This window comes from Oryzias latipes, chromosome 11, assembly GCF_002234675.1.
Source record: "Oryzias latipes chromosome 11, ASM223467v1".
Taxonomy (NCBI): domain Eukaryota; kingdom Metazoa; phylum Chordata; class Actinopteri; order Beloniformes; family Adrianichthyidae; genus Oryzias; species Oryzias latipes.
Window position 1 is genome coordinate 15,257,644 of NC_019869.2, and position 14,814 is coordinate 15,272,457.

General features: G+C 40.0%; 1 protein-coding gene across 1 annotated transcript in view; it reads left to right on the forward strand.

The window, feature by feature from the left end:
• The window catches only part of LOC101173155 (voltage-dependent calcium channel gamma-7 subunit), a 30,653-nt gene extending 20,933 nt beyond the window's left edge, over positions 1-9,720 (forward strand). Inside the window, exons 5-6 of the mRNA XM_004074256.4 lie at positions 1,976-2,121; positions 5,120-9,720. Coding sequence (XP_004074304.1) covers positions 1,976-2,121; positions 5,120-5,635 — 662 coding nt within the window. The 3' untranslated portion in view covers positions 5,636-9,720. The remainder of the gene's footprint in view (positions 1-1,975; positions 2,122-5,119) is intronic.
• Positions 9,721-14,814: the final 5,094 nt, after the last annotated feature.

Here is a 14,814-nt window from a genome sequence, read left to right on the forward strand (position 1 = left end):
ACCAGCTGTCTTGATCATTTGTTTTCTCTCTTCTTATCCTCTGCTGTTTGTCTCTTGTTTTTCGGTGGCCTACGTTGATGTGTGCTTTAACATGCACATGTGGAGCTGCTGCACACAGTCACAGCACTGCCATCTGATGGCCAGGCTCTAGGAATGCAACGTCCTCTGCCCACATAACCAATTTCACTCTAGCAGCATGACTCATAATACACAAACGGCGGATCAGGAATAAAGGGCAAATGAGAAAACTGAATACGATTTTTTTTCCTGCTTATATTTAGTGTCTCTGCTAGGAACTCATTTGTAAAAAAAAATAAAAATAATAACTAAAATATGCCGGTTTTACTTCAACTGTGAGCAGACAGGTATAATAATAGAGTAAGACTGACTCTGTTTATCTGGGTACCACAGCAATGTCTGCTCCTGAAGATTTCCCAGCCTCCTTACAGCATTTGTGTTATTAGTATTCCGGCTGCAGGGCTCACAGAGATTTACATGCAAACACAAGCCCTCGGCTAACATAAGACCTAAAGCATCCTTTTTTTAATTTTCTTATTTATAAATCAAATGTTACTTTAAGTAATGGTCATTTTTGGTCTTCTAATAATGTGTGAGTCAAATGAACTATCTGTAGATGAAAACATTTTATTATCTTCTGTCCTAAAAGAACACAGCATGAACAGATTCCACTTGTGCCATCTTGTGTTAAAGTGTGACTTTACATATATTTGTCTTGACTGCCTACAAACATTTGTACCAAAAACAGCAACAGACACCGGCCTGACACGGTGGATCGTTTGTTAAAGTTCTCAAAACTGTACAAATCAAACCCGGCCCAAAAACAGAATTTGGGAATAATTGAGGTAATACAGTGTATGTTGTAATTACTTGGACAGCTGAGGTGAAAGAAAACAAACAAAGCTCCAGACTTCAACTGTTTTCACCTCTTCTTCAAAGTCTCAATAGAATCATCTTTTGATCAATTTAAAAGCAATCCAAGTAGTCTTTTTACATTTTTAGCCAAAAAAATAAAAAATTAAAAAGTCATTTTAAAGGGTTCATTGGAAATTTGCATCTTAGTTGTGGACAGGGCTGTTGGCTGCCCCCCTTCTCCTTCTCTCTTCAGTGAGAGCTGTCTGTTTATATGCTTACAGCCCCCACAACACCAACCTAACATTAGCAATGCAACAAAAATGGCGAGCAATATAGGAGCTATCCAGACATACAGTTTTGAGTCAGATACCAGCTCGGACAAGGCACACAAAGATGGATGTCATCGTCTACAAGTGGATGCATCACAATGGAGCGGACCAGGGACAATGTGGCCCGCCCAGTGTATTTTCTATGTGACAAATAAGCTCTTTTTCCAACAGCATTTTTTTTTATCTGCTCCTGATTCATAAAGATTTGAAGAGAGAAACAATTAGAAAAGCAATTTTAAGGTTAATTTTCTTTATATATGCCACATGAACATGTTAAAAACACATTGGAGTGGCTCTTTAAGCAAAAACATGTTTAATGTTTTATTTGCTTAAAATTAGGATCCAACAGTTTAGTCATAGCTTTTAATATGTATTTCTTCTCCTGATAGCCACAGAGAATTGCATTTTAGATCAATTATGCAATTAGAACAAACCTGCATGTCTGAATTATGCCTGTAATTGAAATTAATTCTGTTTTTTACTACTTCCCGCTTGGCATCCTTGTCCATTCGTTATTTCTCAGCCATGTTCATTTTTGTTACTGTTTTTTCTACATGCTGTATCTGTAGTTTTTTTTTTAAACAAATGTATCATAGTTTCCTCTGTTTACTCTGTATTTATGTCAATCTTCATGCAACTTAAGACCAAAGTTCTACTGATCTTGTAACCACCTCAGAAAACATCTCAGTACAATTGCATCAAAGCAGACCGCCATCTCCGACGAGTCAGATTCAAATAATTTAACTCTTTTTTGCAAATTTGTGTGTTTGCAGGTCTCAGTCTGGTGGTGGGGTTGGTTTTATACATTTCGAGCATCAACGACGAGGTGATGAATCGGCCCAGAGAGCCTGAGCAGTTCTTCCACTACCGCTATGGCTGGTCCTTCGCCTTTGCTGCGTCGTCCTTCCTGCTCAAAGAGGTGAAACACTGCAGCACAGCACAGCTCCACACAGTGACAGACAGCCGGTGTACGCGCTCAAGCGAGCCAAGCTTGATGAAACGCTTTCCACATGTAGAAATATGCCTGCGTAGGTGATCGTCACCCCACCTGCATCAATATTCATAAATGTTAATAGCTGGAACACTTGAGGGCAGCAGCTCTGTCACAGCATCTCTTTATATGCATAACAATATTCCTTGCTATGGCTGTGGGCGAAAGCTTTTTCTATTCTAATGTTTTGTCTTTCAGATCTGCTCTCTTTCTGTCATATTCATCTTGTTTCTCCACTGTTTCTTTCATTCACCTCTCAGTTTTTCTTCTTCTTCGTTCTCTTTTTCAGTTCAAGGTTTGCACCTCTCCTTCTCTTCTTGTTCTTTCTGCATTCTTTGCTTCCCTTCAGTCCATTCTTCTTTTTTTGATTTACTACATAAGCTCCTTTTTTCCTCAAACCACATTCAAACACACCATTTTTTTTGTTTTTTTGCTTTTTGTTTTTCTCACACTTTCAGCAGCGTTTCCCTTTCCGGTGTTTTGTAGCAATGAGTGTGAATGAATAGTGAATGAGCTTAGAGAGCTCAACGGATGCCCGAGTGACTAAATGAATACATTACTCAAAAATGGCTAATTTCTTCTCAGCAACCATGATCCTCGGCAACTCTGACTTTATGTACTCATTTCTCTTGAGACGCAGTGGTTATGTTGATGAGATGAAGGCAAGGCAAGGCAAGTTTATTTGTAGCACAATTCGTACACAAAGTAATTCAAGGTGCTTCACAAAACAGAAAAATGCATTAAAATCACAATACATCATAGAAATAATCAACGTAAAATTTACTTTAAAAGAAAAGAAAAAATTTGAAAATTGATTTAAAAATAAAGGAAGGAAAGGAAAGAAAAGTGTAGATAGGACCAGATAGGACCTTTCAGTCATATACACGGCTAAACAGAAATGTTTTAAGTCTAGATTTGAACATGAACACAGAAGAGGCCTGTCTTACGCCTTCAGGGAGGCTGTTCCAGATTTTAGCTGCAGAATATTGAAACGCTGATTCCCCTTGTTTGACTCTGGGAATCAACAGGAGGCCGGCCCCTGAGGTCCTCAAAGTACGAGATGGTTCATATGGCACTAACATGTCAGAGATGTACTTTGGTGCTCGGCCATGGAGAGACTTGTACACAAGCAGAGCTGCTTTGAAGTCTAGTCTTTGAGGTACAGGGAGCCAGTGCAAAGACCTGAGCACAGGACTAATGTGATCATACTTCCTGGTTCTGGTCAGGACTCGAGCAGCAGCATTCTGAATGTACTGAAGCTGTTTTACAGCTCGTTTGGAGAGGCCGGTGAGCAGGCCGTTACAGTAGTCTAACCTACTGGAGACAAATGCATGAATAAGTATCTCCAGGTCTGGCTTTGACACTATGTTTTTGATTTTGGCAATGTTTTTCAGATGGTAAAATGCCACTGATGTTACTGACTTGATATGGCTGTTAAAGTTTAGGTCAGAGTCCATGATTACCCCTAGATTTCTGACTTGATTTGAGATGAAGAAATATTAATCCTTCAAAGCCTTTTTTTACTCATTTGTCCTATTGACTTTTTAATTATTATTCAGCTGAGGGAGAATCCATCTTAAAATAACACAAAACAGTTTCATTTTCTGCAAGATTCTGAAAGATATCATTTTTTTCAGTGGTTGAGCTGCAACACATAACACATATTCCTTGAACTGCCATAAATGTGTGACCATTTTTTACAACTATTGTAATTCCAGCAGATTTTGAAGCCAACAAAAGCAGCTTTGCAAGGTTGAAGAGTTACTTTTCTCCATGTCAGAATCAGCTGACTCAACTCATGTAACGTGTTGCATATCAGCACAAAGTTGCTTTTCTCAGATTCAGAATCCATATGATGTATATTTTGTAAACAGTTGATAAGCGATGATTATTCTAAGAATGTCAAAACCGGAGCTAAAACTTCCATGTATAAGAAAAAAGGTAAGAATGCTTTACCAGTGAAGTTTAAGTTAGCTAAAAAAGAAGATAAGATGCTTAACTACCTGCAAAATGCCAACTTAAAGCTAGATCAAACTAAGAATTCCTAAAAAGTTTAAATACGAAAATGTAGTAATTCTCCAGCACCATGCTACAGATAATAAATTGTCAAATGATAGTATATAATAGGTTAAATTTTTATATAACTAACTAACAGAGCAAATAAGCTCTAGATCTAAGACAGCTATGACTATATGATATTTTAGTATTTCGAATTCCTGAGTACCAGAAGTGAATAACATTAAGAAATAATAAAAATGCTTAATTCAGTGAAGAAAATGTTAAAACTGGAAAAACTCCACATCCTGAGATTAAAAAATAAAACATGTTTACTAAGTAAAATAGGAAATTCTTAACCCTCTCTATTGCAAAAAGGGTTAAGATGAAATGCAGAACTAATGCTAAACAATGTGAAGCAAAAAGGGCAAAAAAACAAGCAAATGATAATTTCTCATTTTTAAAACTGTTTGGTCTTTTTTTGGCACAAGACTTAATTGTAGCATTTTTTATTTAAATGGGAACTTTTTTTCATAACAGAAGATTTTTTTAATTTTTTGGTAACAAAGAAATTTCAGATGACCAATACTGGAGTGATAATAAAAATAAAAAAGATGTTTTTTTTTACAGCAGAGACACTTTTTTATTCCAATAGAAAACATTTTTTATTGAAGTCAAAACAAAGTTTGCCTATTAAATTGAAACTATTAAGCGGACAAAATAAGACCACAAAGTCAACCCTCACACCTAAACTGATGCTAAACCAGCAGATAAGGACCAGCAGATGACTCATCCAGTGAGCTTTAACCCTGTGAGTTCCTCCTCCCCCTCCCTCAAATCTAACATTTCAGAAGATTACCCTCAGAGGGATTGGTAAAATGTCCTTGTGCTTATACATTGCAGTGAGAGCTCTTTATTTTCTCTATTACAGGGCGCTGGAGTGATGTCTGTCTACCTCTTCATGAAGCGTTATGCTGAGGAGGAACTTTACCGCCCCCACCCTGCACTCTATCACCCCCGTATGTCTGACTGCAGCGACTACAGCGGCCAGTTCCTCCATCCAGATTCCTGGGCCCCACCGCAGCGTGGCCGCAGTGCCTCTGACGTCTCCTCCGATATCTCCATCCAACTCAACCAGACCCCCCCGCCGCAACAGCATCTCAAGGGGGGCAGCAGCTCCCAAGCGACACCTTCTTCCTCTGGACCGTCTTCCGCTGCCAGCTACCAGTTCAACCCGGCCTCCTCCTCCTCCACATCCTCTTCTTATCCACACCCCCTCCACCCAGGTGCCACCTCCACCCTAACCAGAGCTTCCCACGCACACGACCACTATCAGCCTCACCCCCACCCAAGCGGGCCTCCTCCTCAGTCCCTTCCTATGGCAGCACCTCCCTCTGCCATGCCCCCTCCTCGCTACCACACCAGAATGAGTGCCTCACCATGCTAGAAAAAAAGGCAGCAAAGGGGAGAGGGAGGTGTACTTAAGATTTTGAGGTGGGGGGGGGGGGGTTGCTGTTACAGCTCCTACACATTACATACCAAGATGAACACAACCACAGGTCCTTTCCTCTCTACAGACTGTGGAGGAGGGTTTCCAAAAAGGAGGCTGAAAGGACGAGGATGAAGAGCATGAAGAGACGAGGGGAAGGTGGAGGAGGGGGGACGGGTGGGTGGATGACTCACCACTGAACCCCAGATGAAGAAAGACCCTTTACAAAAACATTTCAGACACAGACAGGGAACATAAGGGTTTAAGGGCGACAAGAAAAGTGTGTGGTCTGTGACGACCACATTCATCTTCAGGGTCGCGATACTCAGGCAACCAGGAGAAGCAGCGCTGGAGGCGGGGAGCTCTTTGACAACATGCTAGCTTCTCTCAAACTGGAACTAGTCTATTTTCATCTGAAAAGTTCAATTCTTCTTGTTAGCAGCTGTTTAGATATTTATTTTAGACTCAAAAAATTTCAAGAAACGAGAAAATGAAAACTGCAGTAAGCTTTGAAAGACCCACACCTTCACTGTTAGTAGCTGTGGTGGCATAAATTTATATTCTATTCAACATAAAACCGATTTTTATAAAACGTGTCATATTTAAAACAATAAACCATAAGGTTTTACTTTCAATTTGAGACAAACATTTAAAAATGTTTCAGTCGACACATGCGTGTTCCAAGACTGTTAAATGTGCTCATTTTGGTCGCCTAGATACAGAAAAAAAACGATCAAGTGTCCTAAAGATCCACTCTGATCATCTTGCGATTTATTTTAAAAGCATCCCCATTGGTCTTTTAATTATGAGTGCGCTGTTATTAGCCAAAACCCTAAAACTTGTGTTGTTTTCTAGAACATAGTTTTTGCAGAGGGGCAGTAGTTCATTAGAAATTTGCCTCTGAGTTGTGGGCGGGACCGTTGGTGGATCTAGTTGTCTAAAAGCAGGTGCTTTAGAAGCTTATGGAGCAGGGAGCTTGTGGCTTGCCGTTGTAGCTTCTACATCACAGCTGCAAGCTTTTCTAAAGCCATTTTTTTGTCTGCTCCTGATTTACAATGATATGAATAAAAAATACTCAGAAAAGCTAGTTTTATTTTCTTTATATTGTATATGCCATCAATCATGAAGAAAATGCCCGAAAAACATGTTCACCAAAAACTAGATTTTAATCAGAGGGGTCTTTAATTGGGCTGAGTGAAAGAGGCAAATCTGTTGGTGCAAATCCCCAAAAACACAAAGTTCTAAGAGTGTAAAACTCATGTTTGCAAAGAGGTTTTGAATGAAGTTCTCATGTTCTAGAAAGTTCTTTAAGGTTGTTTTTTTTTTTTGTTTCTTGTGACATAATTCATCTACACCAAATTTGGTAACTGTAGGTATAAAACTGGAGTTGTCTGACACTACAGGTCTCAAACTCCAGGCCTCAGGGACCAAGTGTCACTCATGTTTTCCAACTGACTTGTAGCTTGAAACTCAAAGTGGCCTGAATTAGCTTCAGCTTTAGAAATAAGTGGTTCAGGGGATGCATGGTTCTCAACAGACTTCCAAAGTCTAGCTCAAATGGGCATTCCATAAAAAATGTTAAAATATTTCTTTTTGCTGTTTTGGGAAAAGTGACTGGACTAATATCAGTGGAAACAGATTAACTCGTGTTGCGTTTATTTATTTTTTCTTCATCAGAACATGACAACAAGAGTTTTTTAATTCATTTTAATTTTTAACAAGTGTATCATGACCTTGATGTGAACTATCGAATACCCTCTAAAGACAAAACTGTGATGAGTAGACATTTTTACTCCAGATGTTTAGATTCCTGGTACCCCTCTTATAGATATGCATCCTCTTCCACCAAGAAGTCCAATAAAAATAATGCTTTTGGGCTTTTAGGTTTTCTAGGTAGTTTGTAATGTAAGAAACATGTTTAGGAAATGAATGTTTGAGGTTCTCAAGAGAACTTCTGTGGGAGCTCCAAATAATTGAGTCTCTTTCAGCTAAATGGGATTGATGACGATCTTCCAGCAGAAGGTTTTGTTTAAAATCTTGTGAATTAATATTCAGTTTTTGTTGTTTTAATTTATTCATCCATTACAGAGCAAAAGAACTCTTCCATAACTCAAATTCCAACTCAATGCTGATATTAGCTACCAAAAAAACGAAATATTGGTGGAATGTTGTAATAGAAAGCTAACAGATATGTATGTGAGAGGTTTCTATTGTTTACTAAAATAGATTTATCTTGAACTTCCTGATGTACTTTAATGAAATAAAGTAGCACATGCTTCCTACATTCAAGGATTAGAGGTGATAGGTCTGCAGGAAGAAGTTTCGAGAAAGTAGATTTCCTTATTTTTGCATATTTGTCACACCTTTCCTATAAATAAACCAAAATAAGTCAAATAAATATAAAGGTTTATGGTTCCATGGGATAAATCAAGTTGTCCAGGTCTCAGGGGGTGCCTTGCAACCCCACACCATCACACTACCACCACCATGTCTAACATGTGCACCTGTTTTATTTTTTTGAATGGCTACCTGTTTGGTTTTAAATGTTAACAGCATACCAAACCTTTTTTTAAAAGTTCTTCTCGATGTATAATTACTCCAATGCATCCTCCAGATGTTTTTATCAAATCTCTATTCTTTCTGCTCAGCAGATTCCTTCTCCATGAATCCATTGTGGTACAAATGTCTCTTTCTTCTTGTGGAATCATAAACTCTGACTTTGACTGAGTAAAGTGAGTTTTGCTGTCCCTTCCATGTTGGCTTGCTTCTTTTAGGATGTCCTGAATGAGTTTTTGTTTTGTTCTTGGACTCATTTTGGTCGTTTGGTCACCCCTGAAATTTCTCCACTCTTCTAAGTATTCTCCATTTGTGGAGAATCATCAAGTTTGAGTCCTAAAGTGGCAGAAACATCTGTTTTTATTTATTTTAGACCAAAACATGTCAGTTTGGGGATTTCTTGTTTTTAATTGTTTTGTTTGTTGTTGTTTTGTAGTCACAAAATGAGTTTCTGAAGATTTTCCTCTATCATGGAATATTTAGGTCTTGGTTTGGCTAAACAAAACTCATCCCATCTTAACAGAATCAGTATTTTTTTCAAACTACATGACATAGGGGCAATTATTTTTTTAACATGCACAAAATATGTCAAATCCGCTTTCAAAAATGACCTTTTCTATTGACCTATACCTTTGGTGTGACATTTATGCAAAAAGACTGTTAGAAATGTGTGTAAGAGCTGGAGCTTAGATGAAAAGCAAACTGAAAATGTGTGTTTACCTCATCTATAATGTAGGTGAAAGATTCTAAAGCAGAACCGTGGTTTCTGTCTGTGTGACGTAGCTGTGCAGTGATGGTCTCCACAGTCTGTTTTGACAGCTTCTTGTCGGCTCATTGTGCAAAGTTTCAGTAAAACAGAAAAACCTGCTTTTATCCAAACTGTTGTTTCAGTGACCGGAGAGATTGCTTGTTTTTGTAGCACAGTAAAAAATCGTGCATAAATTAAGGCATTTTTTGGAGCCATTTTTAGATTGGTGGGGGGCATTATGCCCCTTGTCTGTGGTTCCGTTAGAGATGTAGCAAATGAACTGCTTTGTTAATAGCATATTTTATGATTATGTGTCATGTAATGATTGAATAGGGAAATGTTTGGCTGCTGATAAGAGCTTCTGCAAATGTTTTTTTATTTATTATTGCCAAAGCTGAGCAACAATGCTTCTGTGTACATCACAGGTTTATGTAGCTGACCTCAGAACCAGCAGGGTTTCCATGAGAGAAAGTCTTCAAACTGTGATTAGGGTGTAAATACTTTTATCTCTCATACACATTCAACCAAGGACAACTTTTCATTAAAGTGTGGGATAATTTACACAGTTGTGTAAATGTATACATGACTCAGTTATAGTAGGTTTTTGTCCAAAATGAACCATAAAATGTAAACATGCTTTTATGTTCTCTCCATTCATGAAATTGTAGCATTGCAGTGTTATTTGCAAGCAGATTTTTTTTCTTAACCTTGAACTAATAAAATTTGCCTGGGTCCTGAGTGTCACGTGTTTTAGTGTGTTTTAATAAGCCAAGTTTAGAGGAACTCAGAAGACCAAGTTCGGACACAACGCTCGGTAATGCAGCAGGGTGGCAAAAACAATGCTTCACACTAAGTGAGGCTCAGTACAGTGCCTAAGTATACTGTGAGTGACTGTAAATGAGAGTCAGATGTGTGGCATCCAGAAACTGCCTGCAAAGAGGGGGGGGGTTGTTACACGCGCAGCAGCTTCACGTAAACCAAGTATGAGGGAGACAGAGACAGCGCCAGGTGTAACAACAACAAACTACATCAACACAAAAATGTAAGGTAGAGAAAATGAGTAAGACTGGAAAAAGAAACAAAAACCTGGAAGCATTTCACTTTTATTGATAATACAAAAGGAAGAGTGTGGAGTCTGCAGGAAAATAATTTCATCTAGACTCAGCTTCACAACCAACCTGTACAGGAACCTGAGAGAATCTTCTCCACAACAAGGGAGGATCACACTAACAGAAGAAACCAGATCATCTCCTCAAAGCTGAGACACTTTTAAATGCCAACCTTTACTGTGAATAAGTCTTTTTTGTTTTGTTCCATTTTGTTTTGCACATTTTAATTTGTACCTTGTGTTGTGGTGTGTTTTCTGTTGCTTTGTCTCAAATTTATTTAAAAAGGAAAAAGCTCAAATTTTAAATACCAGTAGTTAAAAGTTGTATTGTAAATAGCTGTTTTTTCTTCTTATCATTTATTTTGAACATTTTATTTGGAAGGAACAATAGCATATACATATCATACACTTGAATAAAAACACATTTTTTACATTCGTTTTTTATTTTATGCATAAATTTATATACCCGTGATTTCCAGATGATAGAGCGCACCTGATTATAAGCCGCACCCTTTACATTTGTAAAGGAAAAACCGTTTTGTGCATACATAAGGCACACCTGTCTATAAGCCGCATGTGCCCACATTGAAACGCGTAGTAGAATGAGGATGTGTATGTGCTGAAACCGTGCCACCTGTGTAAGAAAAAGGGGAGGGGAAAGCTCGTGCAGCGCAAGAGGGAGCGCTTTCGCTCCCTCTTGCTCTGCTCCCCGCTCCTTCTTCTTACACACGCAGCGCACTGACACACACACACACACACATACTCATTCTACAACACCTATTCAGTTAGTTCATTAGTTAGATAGTTAGTAGTTAGTTGTTACTGTTATTTGTGTCATGGTTTCAGTTTGTTCTTTTGTTTGTTCGCATTAAACCCCTTGCCCTTGAACCGTGTGCCTCCGCCTCTGCATTCTGGGTCCTACCGGCTCTCAAGCCACCCCCGCACATGACAATTTGTTAATAAGGAATAGTGTGTCTTAATTATTACTTGTACCGGTATTCATTTGCCGCACGGCCGCCAGGGTATTTTGTGTTGGGGGGGGGGGGGGGTAAGGGGGGGTAAACCCAGACGCCGCAACTCCTGCTGCTTCATCACCACGGTGATCAAAATTCCCACACCCTCACAGCTCTATTTAAAAACAGTGCCTGTGACGCAGCAGTAACACCGCAGCAATATGGTAGTAACAGCACTAACAGGGCTGGTTTAAAAAAAACGTACTGGTTAAAGTCGCTGAGAGAGAAAAAAAAAGTCACTAAGAGCAGCAGTGACTTATTGGCGCGGCACACGCCTCCTGTGCTTTGAAACCATGGCAGTCTTCCTCCTCAGTGTCGGATTGGAATAGCGTCAGATATTCTTCGCCACACACTCTCTCAGTGTCTCTTTTGTTGTCGCTGTCAGTGTCACACTCATCCTGAGGCAAATTCTCTTCTGAGCTTGCGCTGTCCTCTCCATCATGCAGCAGACCGGCTTTTCCGGTGGATTTTTTCCCACTGCTTTTAACGATTGCTTTTAACTTGAAAGCTGCGTCATATGCATTTCTTCTTGTATTTTTTACATGATGAGGGTCTGTTCGTGCTATTCTTTTACAAAGCCGGAATTTACTTGTGTCTTCCTTGACACATGTACCGTATTCCCCCTGTCTCACTCTTTCCTTTTTTGGTCGAACGCCCCTAGCGGCCATTAGAAAAAATGCATTAAAAAAAGAAAAAAATGCATAAATTAGCCGCATCCTTGAATAAGCTGCACGGTCGAAAGCGTGTGACAAGAAAGTAGCGTCTAATGATCCGGAAATGACGGTAGTTGTTGATAATAAATTACATAAAGGAACAAAACAACCTAAAGAGCCTTTTGGGAGTTGAAAGAGACGGTTCTTTTTAGTAAGCTAACCCAAGAGCCAGCTCTCTAAGAAGAAGCGGAATTCCCATCATTAGTGTTCACACCGAACAGAATCTTTGGACCTGACTCATCCTACACTAATGATGAAATTCTCTCATAACTTGTTCTGAGCTGTGAAGGATGTTGTGCTGTCTGCACCGCCGAGGCCACAGCTGCACATTTAGTTGGAGCAGAAGGAACAAGCCCTGCCTATCTGTGGGCGAGTCTCCCAGCATTCTGGGGGAGACTGGTTGGAACATCTGGCCTGTCCTGATTCAAGCAAGTTATATACAAGTCTTCAAAGAAACTTTTAAAAACTTCTGCAATTGAAGATTCTCCCATGTAATAGTAAAAGGTAGAAAAAAAGGAAATCCAAAAGAAAATGAATGCCCACAAGTAAGACATCTAAAAGAGTCAGACTAACTTGATTATTCTTTTTACATTTATTTATCACATATGTATAATAAGCATGGTCTAAATGAATTGACAGTATCCAGAGGATGTCCAGAAACTCTGATGTCAGAAAATCTCCAGCTGGGATTTGCTCCACATGGGGGCAGTCTAGGCAGTTTTGAACCGGGGAGCAGTAGATGCAGTTATCCTCCAAACAGGAATATGTTTTTTGGACTTTGTAGCTTTTATTGCACATAAATTACCCCCAAACCACAATTTCTCTTCATATTTGTATGTTTTTATCCACACTAAGCATCTATAAACAAACAACTACATGGTAAACAGCCAGTTTATGATGGCAATGTTTTAAAATGGACAAACGCCTGTCAACATGTCAGGTTTCACAGCTGGAATGAGTGCTGCAATAAGCATGTAATCCACAAGCCTCTGGTTTGATTCCAGGTCCAGTCACTGCCTGGCTGCTAAAGGATGAACATCTGGTGTAAAATAAAACTCTCTGCCAAAAACATTGCAAACATTATTTTGGCAGAGGTTTTGTGTGGAAAACGCAAAACTGGGGTGAAGTCAAAGATGAAAGAAAAAAAAAAAGTCAAAGGAAAAATGATCAGTAAAATCTTCAAAGACATATTCACAGCTGAGTATGGAGAAAGCTGCTCCCACATTTGAACAACAACATCTGAAGCAGTCAAACAGACTTTGCAACCCAAAATGTACAGAAAAGAAGGCAGAACTGGTCTAAAGTCTTTAGTAATATGTGCAATGATTAATGCTAATGCAGAGACGTAAGAAATACAGCTATAACATACCGTAATTAGATTTATTTATTTGGTTTGCTTTGCTTTATTTATGCTATTATCGTTAAGTTTGATTGAACTGTTCAAATATTAAGATCTTATTAAATGGAATTGCATTTATTTGCACAATGACAAACATTTTGAGACAAATGATGTGGAAGCTTTCAAAAGACAGTCAGTTCTTCAGAATTAAGTCACAACCTATAGATTAAACAAAAATCCACATGGTAAATCTTTGTAAAGCAGCATCCGAAACAATATTTTTTTCCTTTCTCTTTTTAATCAGGCAACTCCAGTTACCGCAGAGCAATAATCAGCCTCCTGCAGGCTCAGGCTTAAAACACAAAGCATTCAGATTTTAGGTTCTCCCCCCCACTGTGACTAATCTGTATGTTGATTGCCATGACGACACTGAGATGAAGCTTAACATTTGTTGGCATAGACTGTCAATGACAAAACAACAACAATACTAAAGTAAGGATAAAAAAACAGCTGGAGGTGGAGCCTTTATTTTTATAAATATTTTTGTTTTGCAATTACATAAAAAATAGAGACGATTAACGTGAGATTCATTATCTTGTTCAAATGATTGATCTACTTAGAATTAAACATAAAAGTGATGAAACTTCATCTCAGTTGTTGAAAACTTGGAGTCACTGAAATGGTGAATCAAAATGAAGCAACAATCATGGTAGGTAACCAGCTGTGAGTCAACCTCCCCCCAAAACATCACTCACACGTCTCCTAAGGGCTGATGCAGAGTCCTGTTGTGATGCTTCACTCTGGTTATGTCATGGCTGACGTCGTAGACGTGACTGACCCAGACGCTGAAACCCGGAAGTAACTCACGATCCGAGATGTGGGTTAGAAGAGGTTTATTTTTACAAAGTTTTGTGGTCGAATCCTCTTCGGATGGAGACTTATAGTTCTTGGGACGGGCGTAAGGCGAGGCGTGGACGCCGAGGACGGCGGAACCAGCTTGGGGCAGGACGTGGACGCCGAGGACGGCGGAACCAGCTTGGGGCAGGACGTGGACGCCGAGGACGGCGGAACCAGCTTGAGGCAGGACGTGGACGCCGAGGACGGCGGGACCAGCTTGAGGCAGGACGTGGATGCCGAGGACGGCGGGACCAGCGAGGGGCGCGGTGGAGAGCTCAGGATGATGAAACCAGCGAGACCAGTGGTGAGGGAACCTGAAGGATAATGCAGAGCGTGGTGAGTCAAATAACTTAGCTTGGAAGGTAGATACTAAAAGGCCAGACATAAGCACCGGAGTGAGTATAACGAACTGGCGCTGAATTCTGATGAGAAGATCCCTTAAGAAGGCTGGCAGGGTGATGAGGAGATGAAGGTCAGCTGGTTCCAATCAGCAGAGCAGGTGCAGGAGCTGAGGGAGGGGGAGGTGAGCTGACAGGCACCGTGACAGTACCCCCCCCTCAACGACCGCCTCCAGGCGGTCCAGGACGGCGATCAGGGTGAGCCCTGAAGAAATCGTCCAGGAGGGAACGGTCCAGAATCATGGAGCGGGAGATCCAAGAACGCTCCTCCGGACCGTAACCCTCCCAGTCCACCAGGTACTGGTGACCACGACCCCGGCGGCGAACGTCCAGAACTCGACTGACCGTAAAGGCAGGGGCGCCGT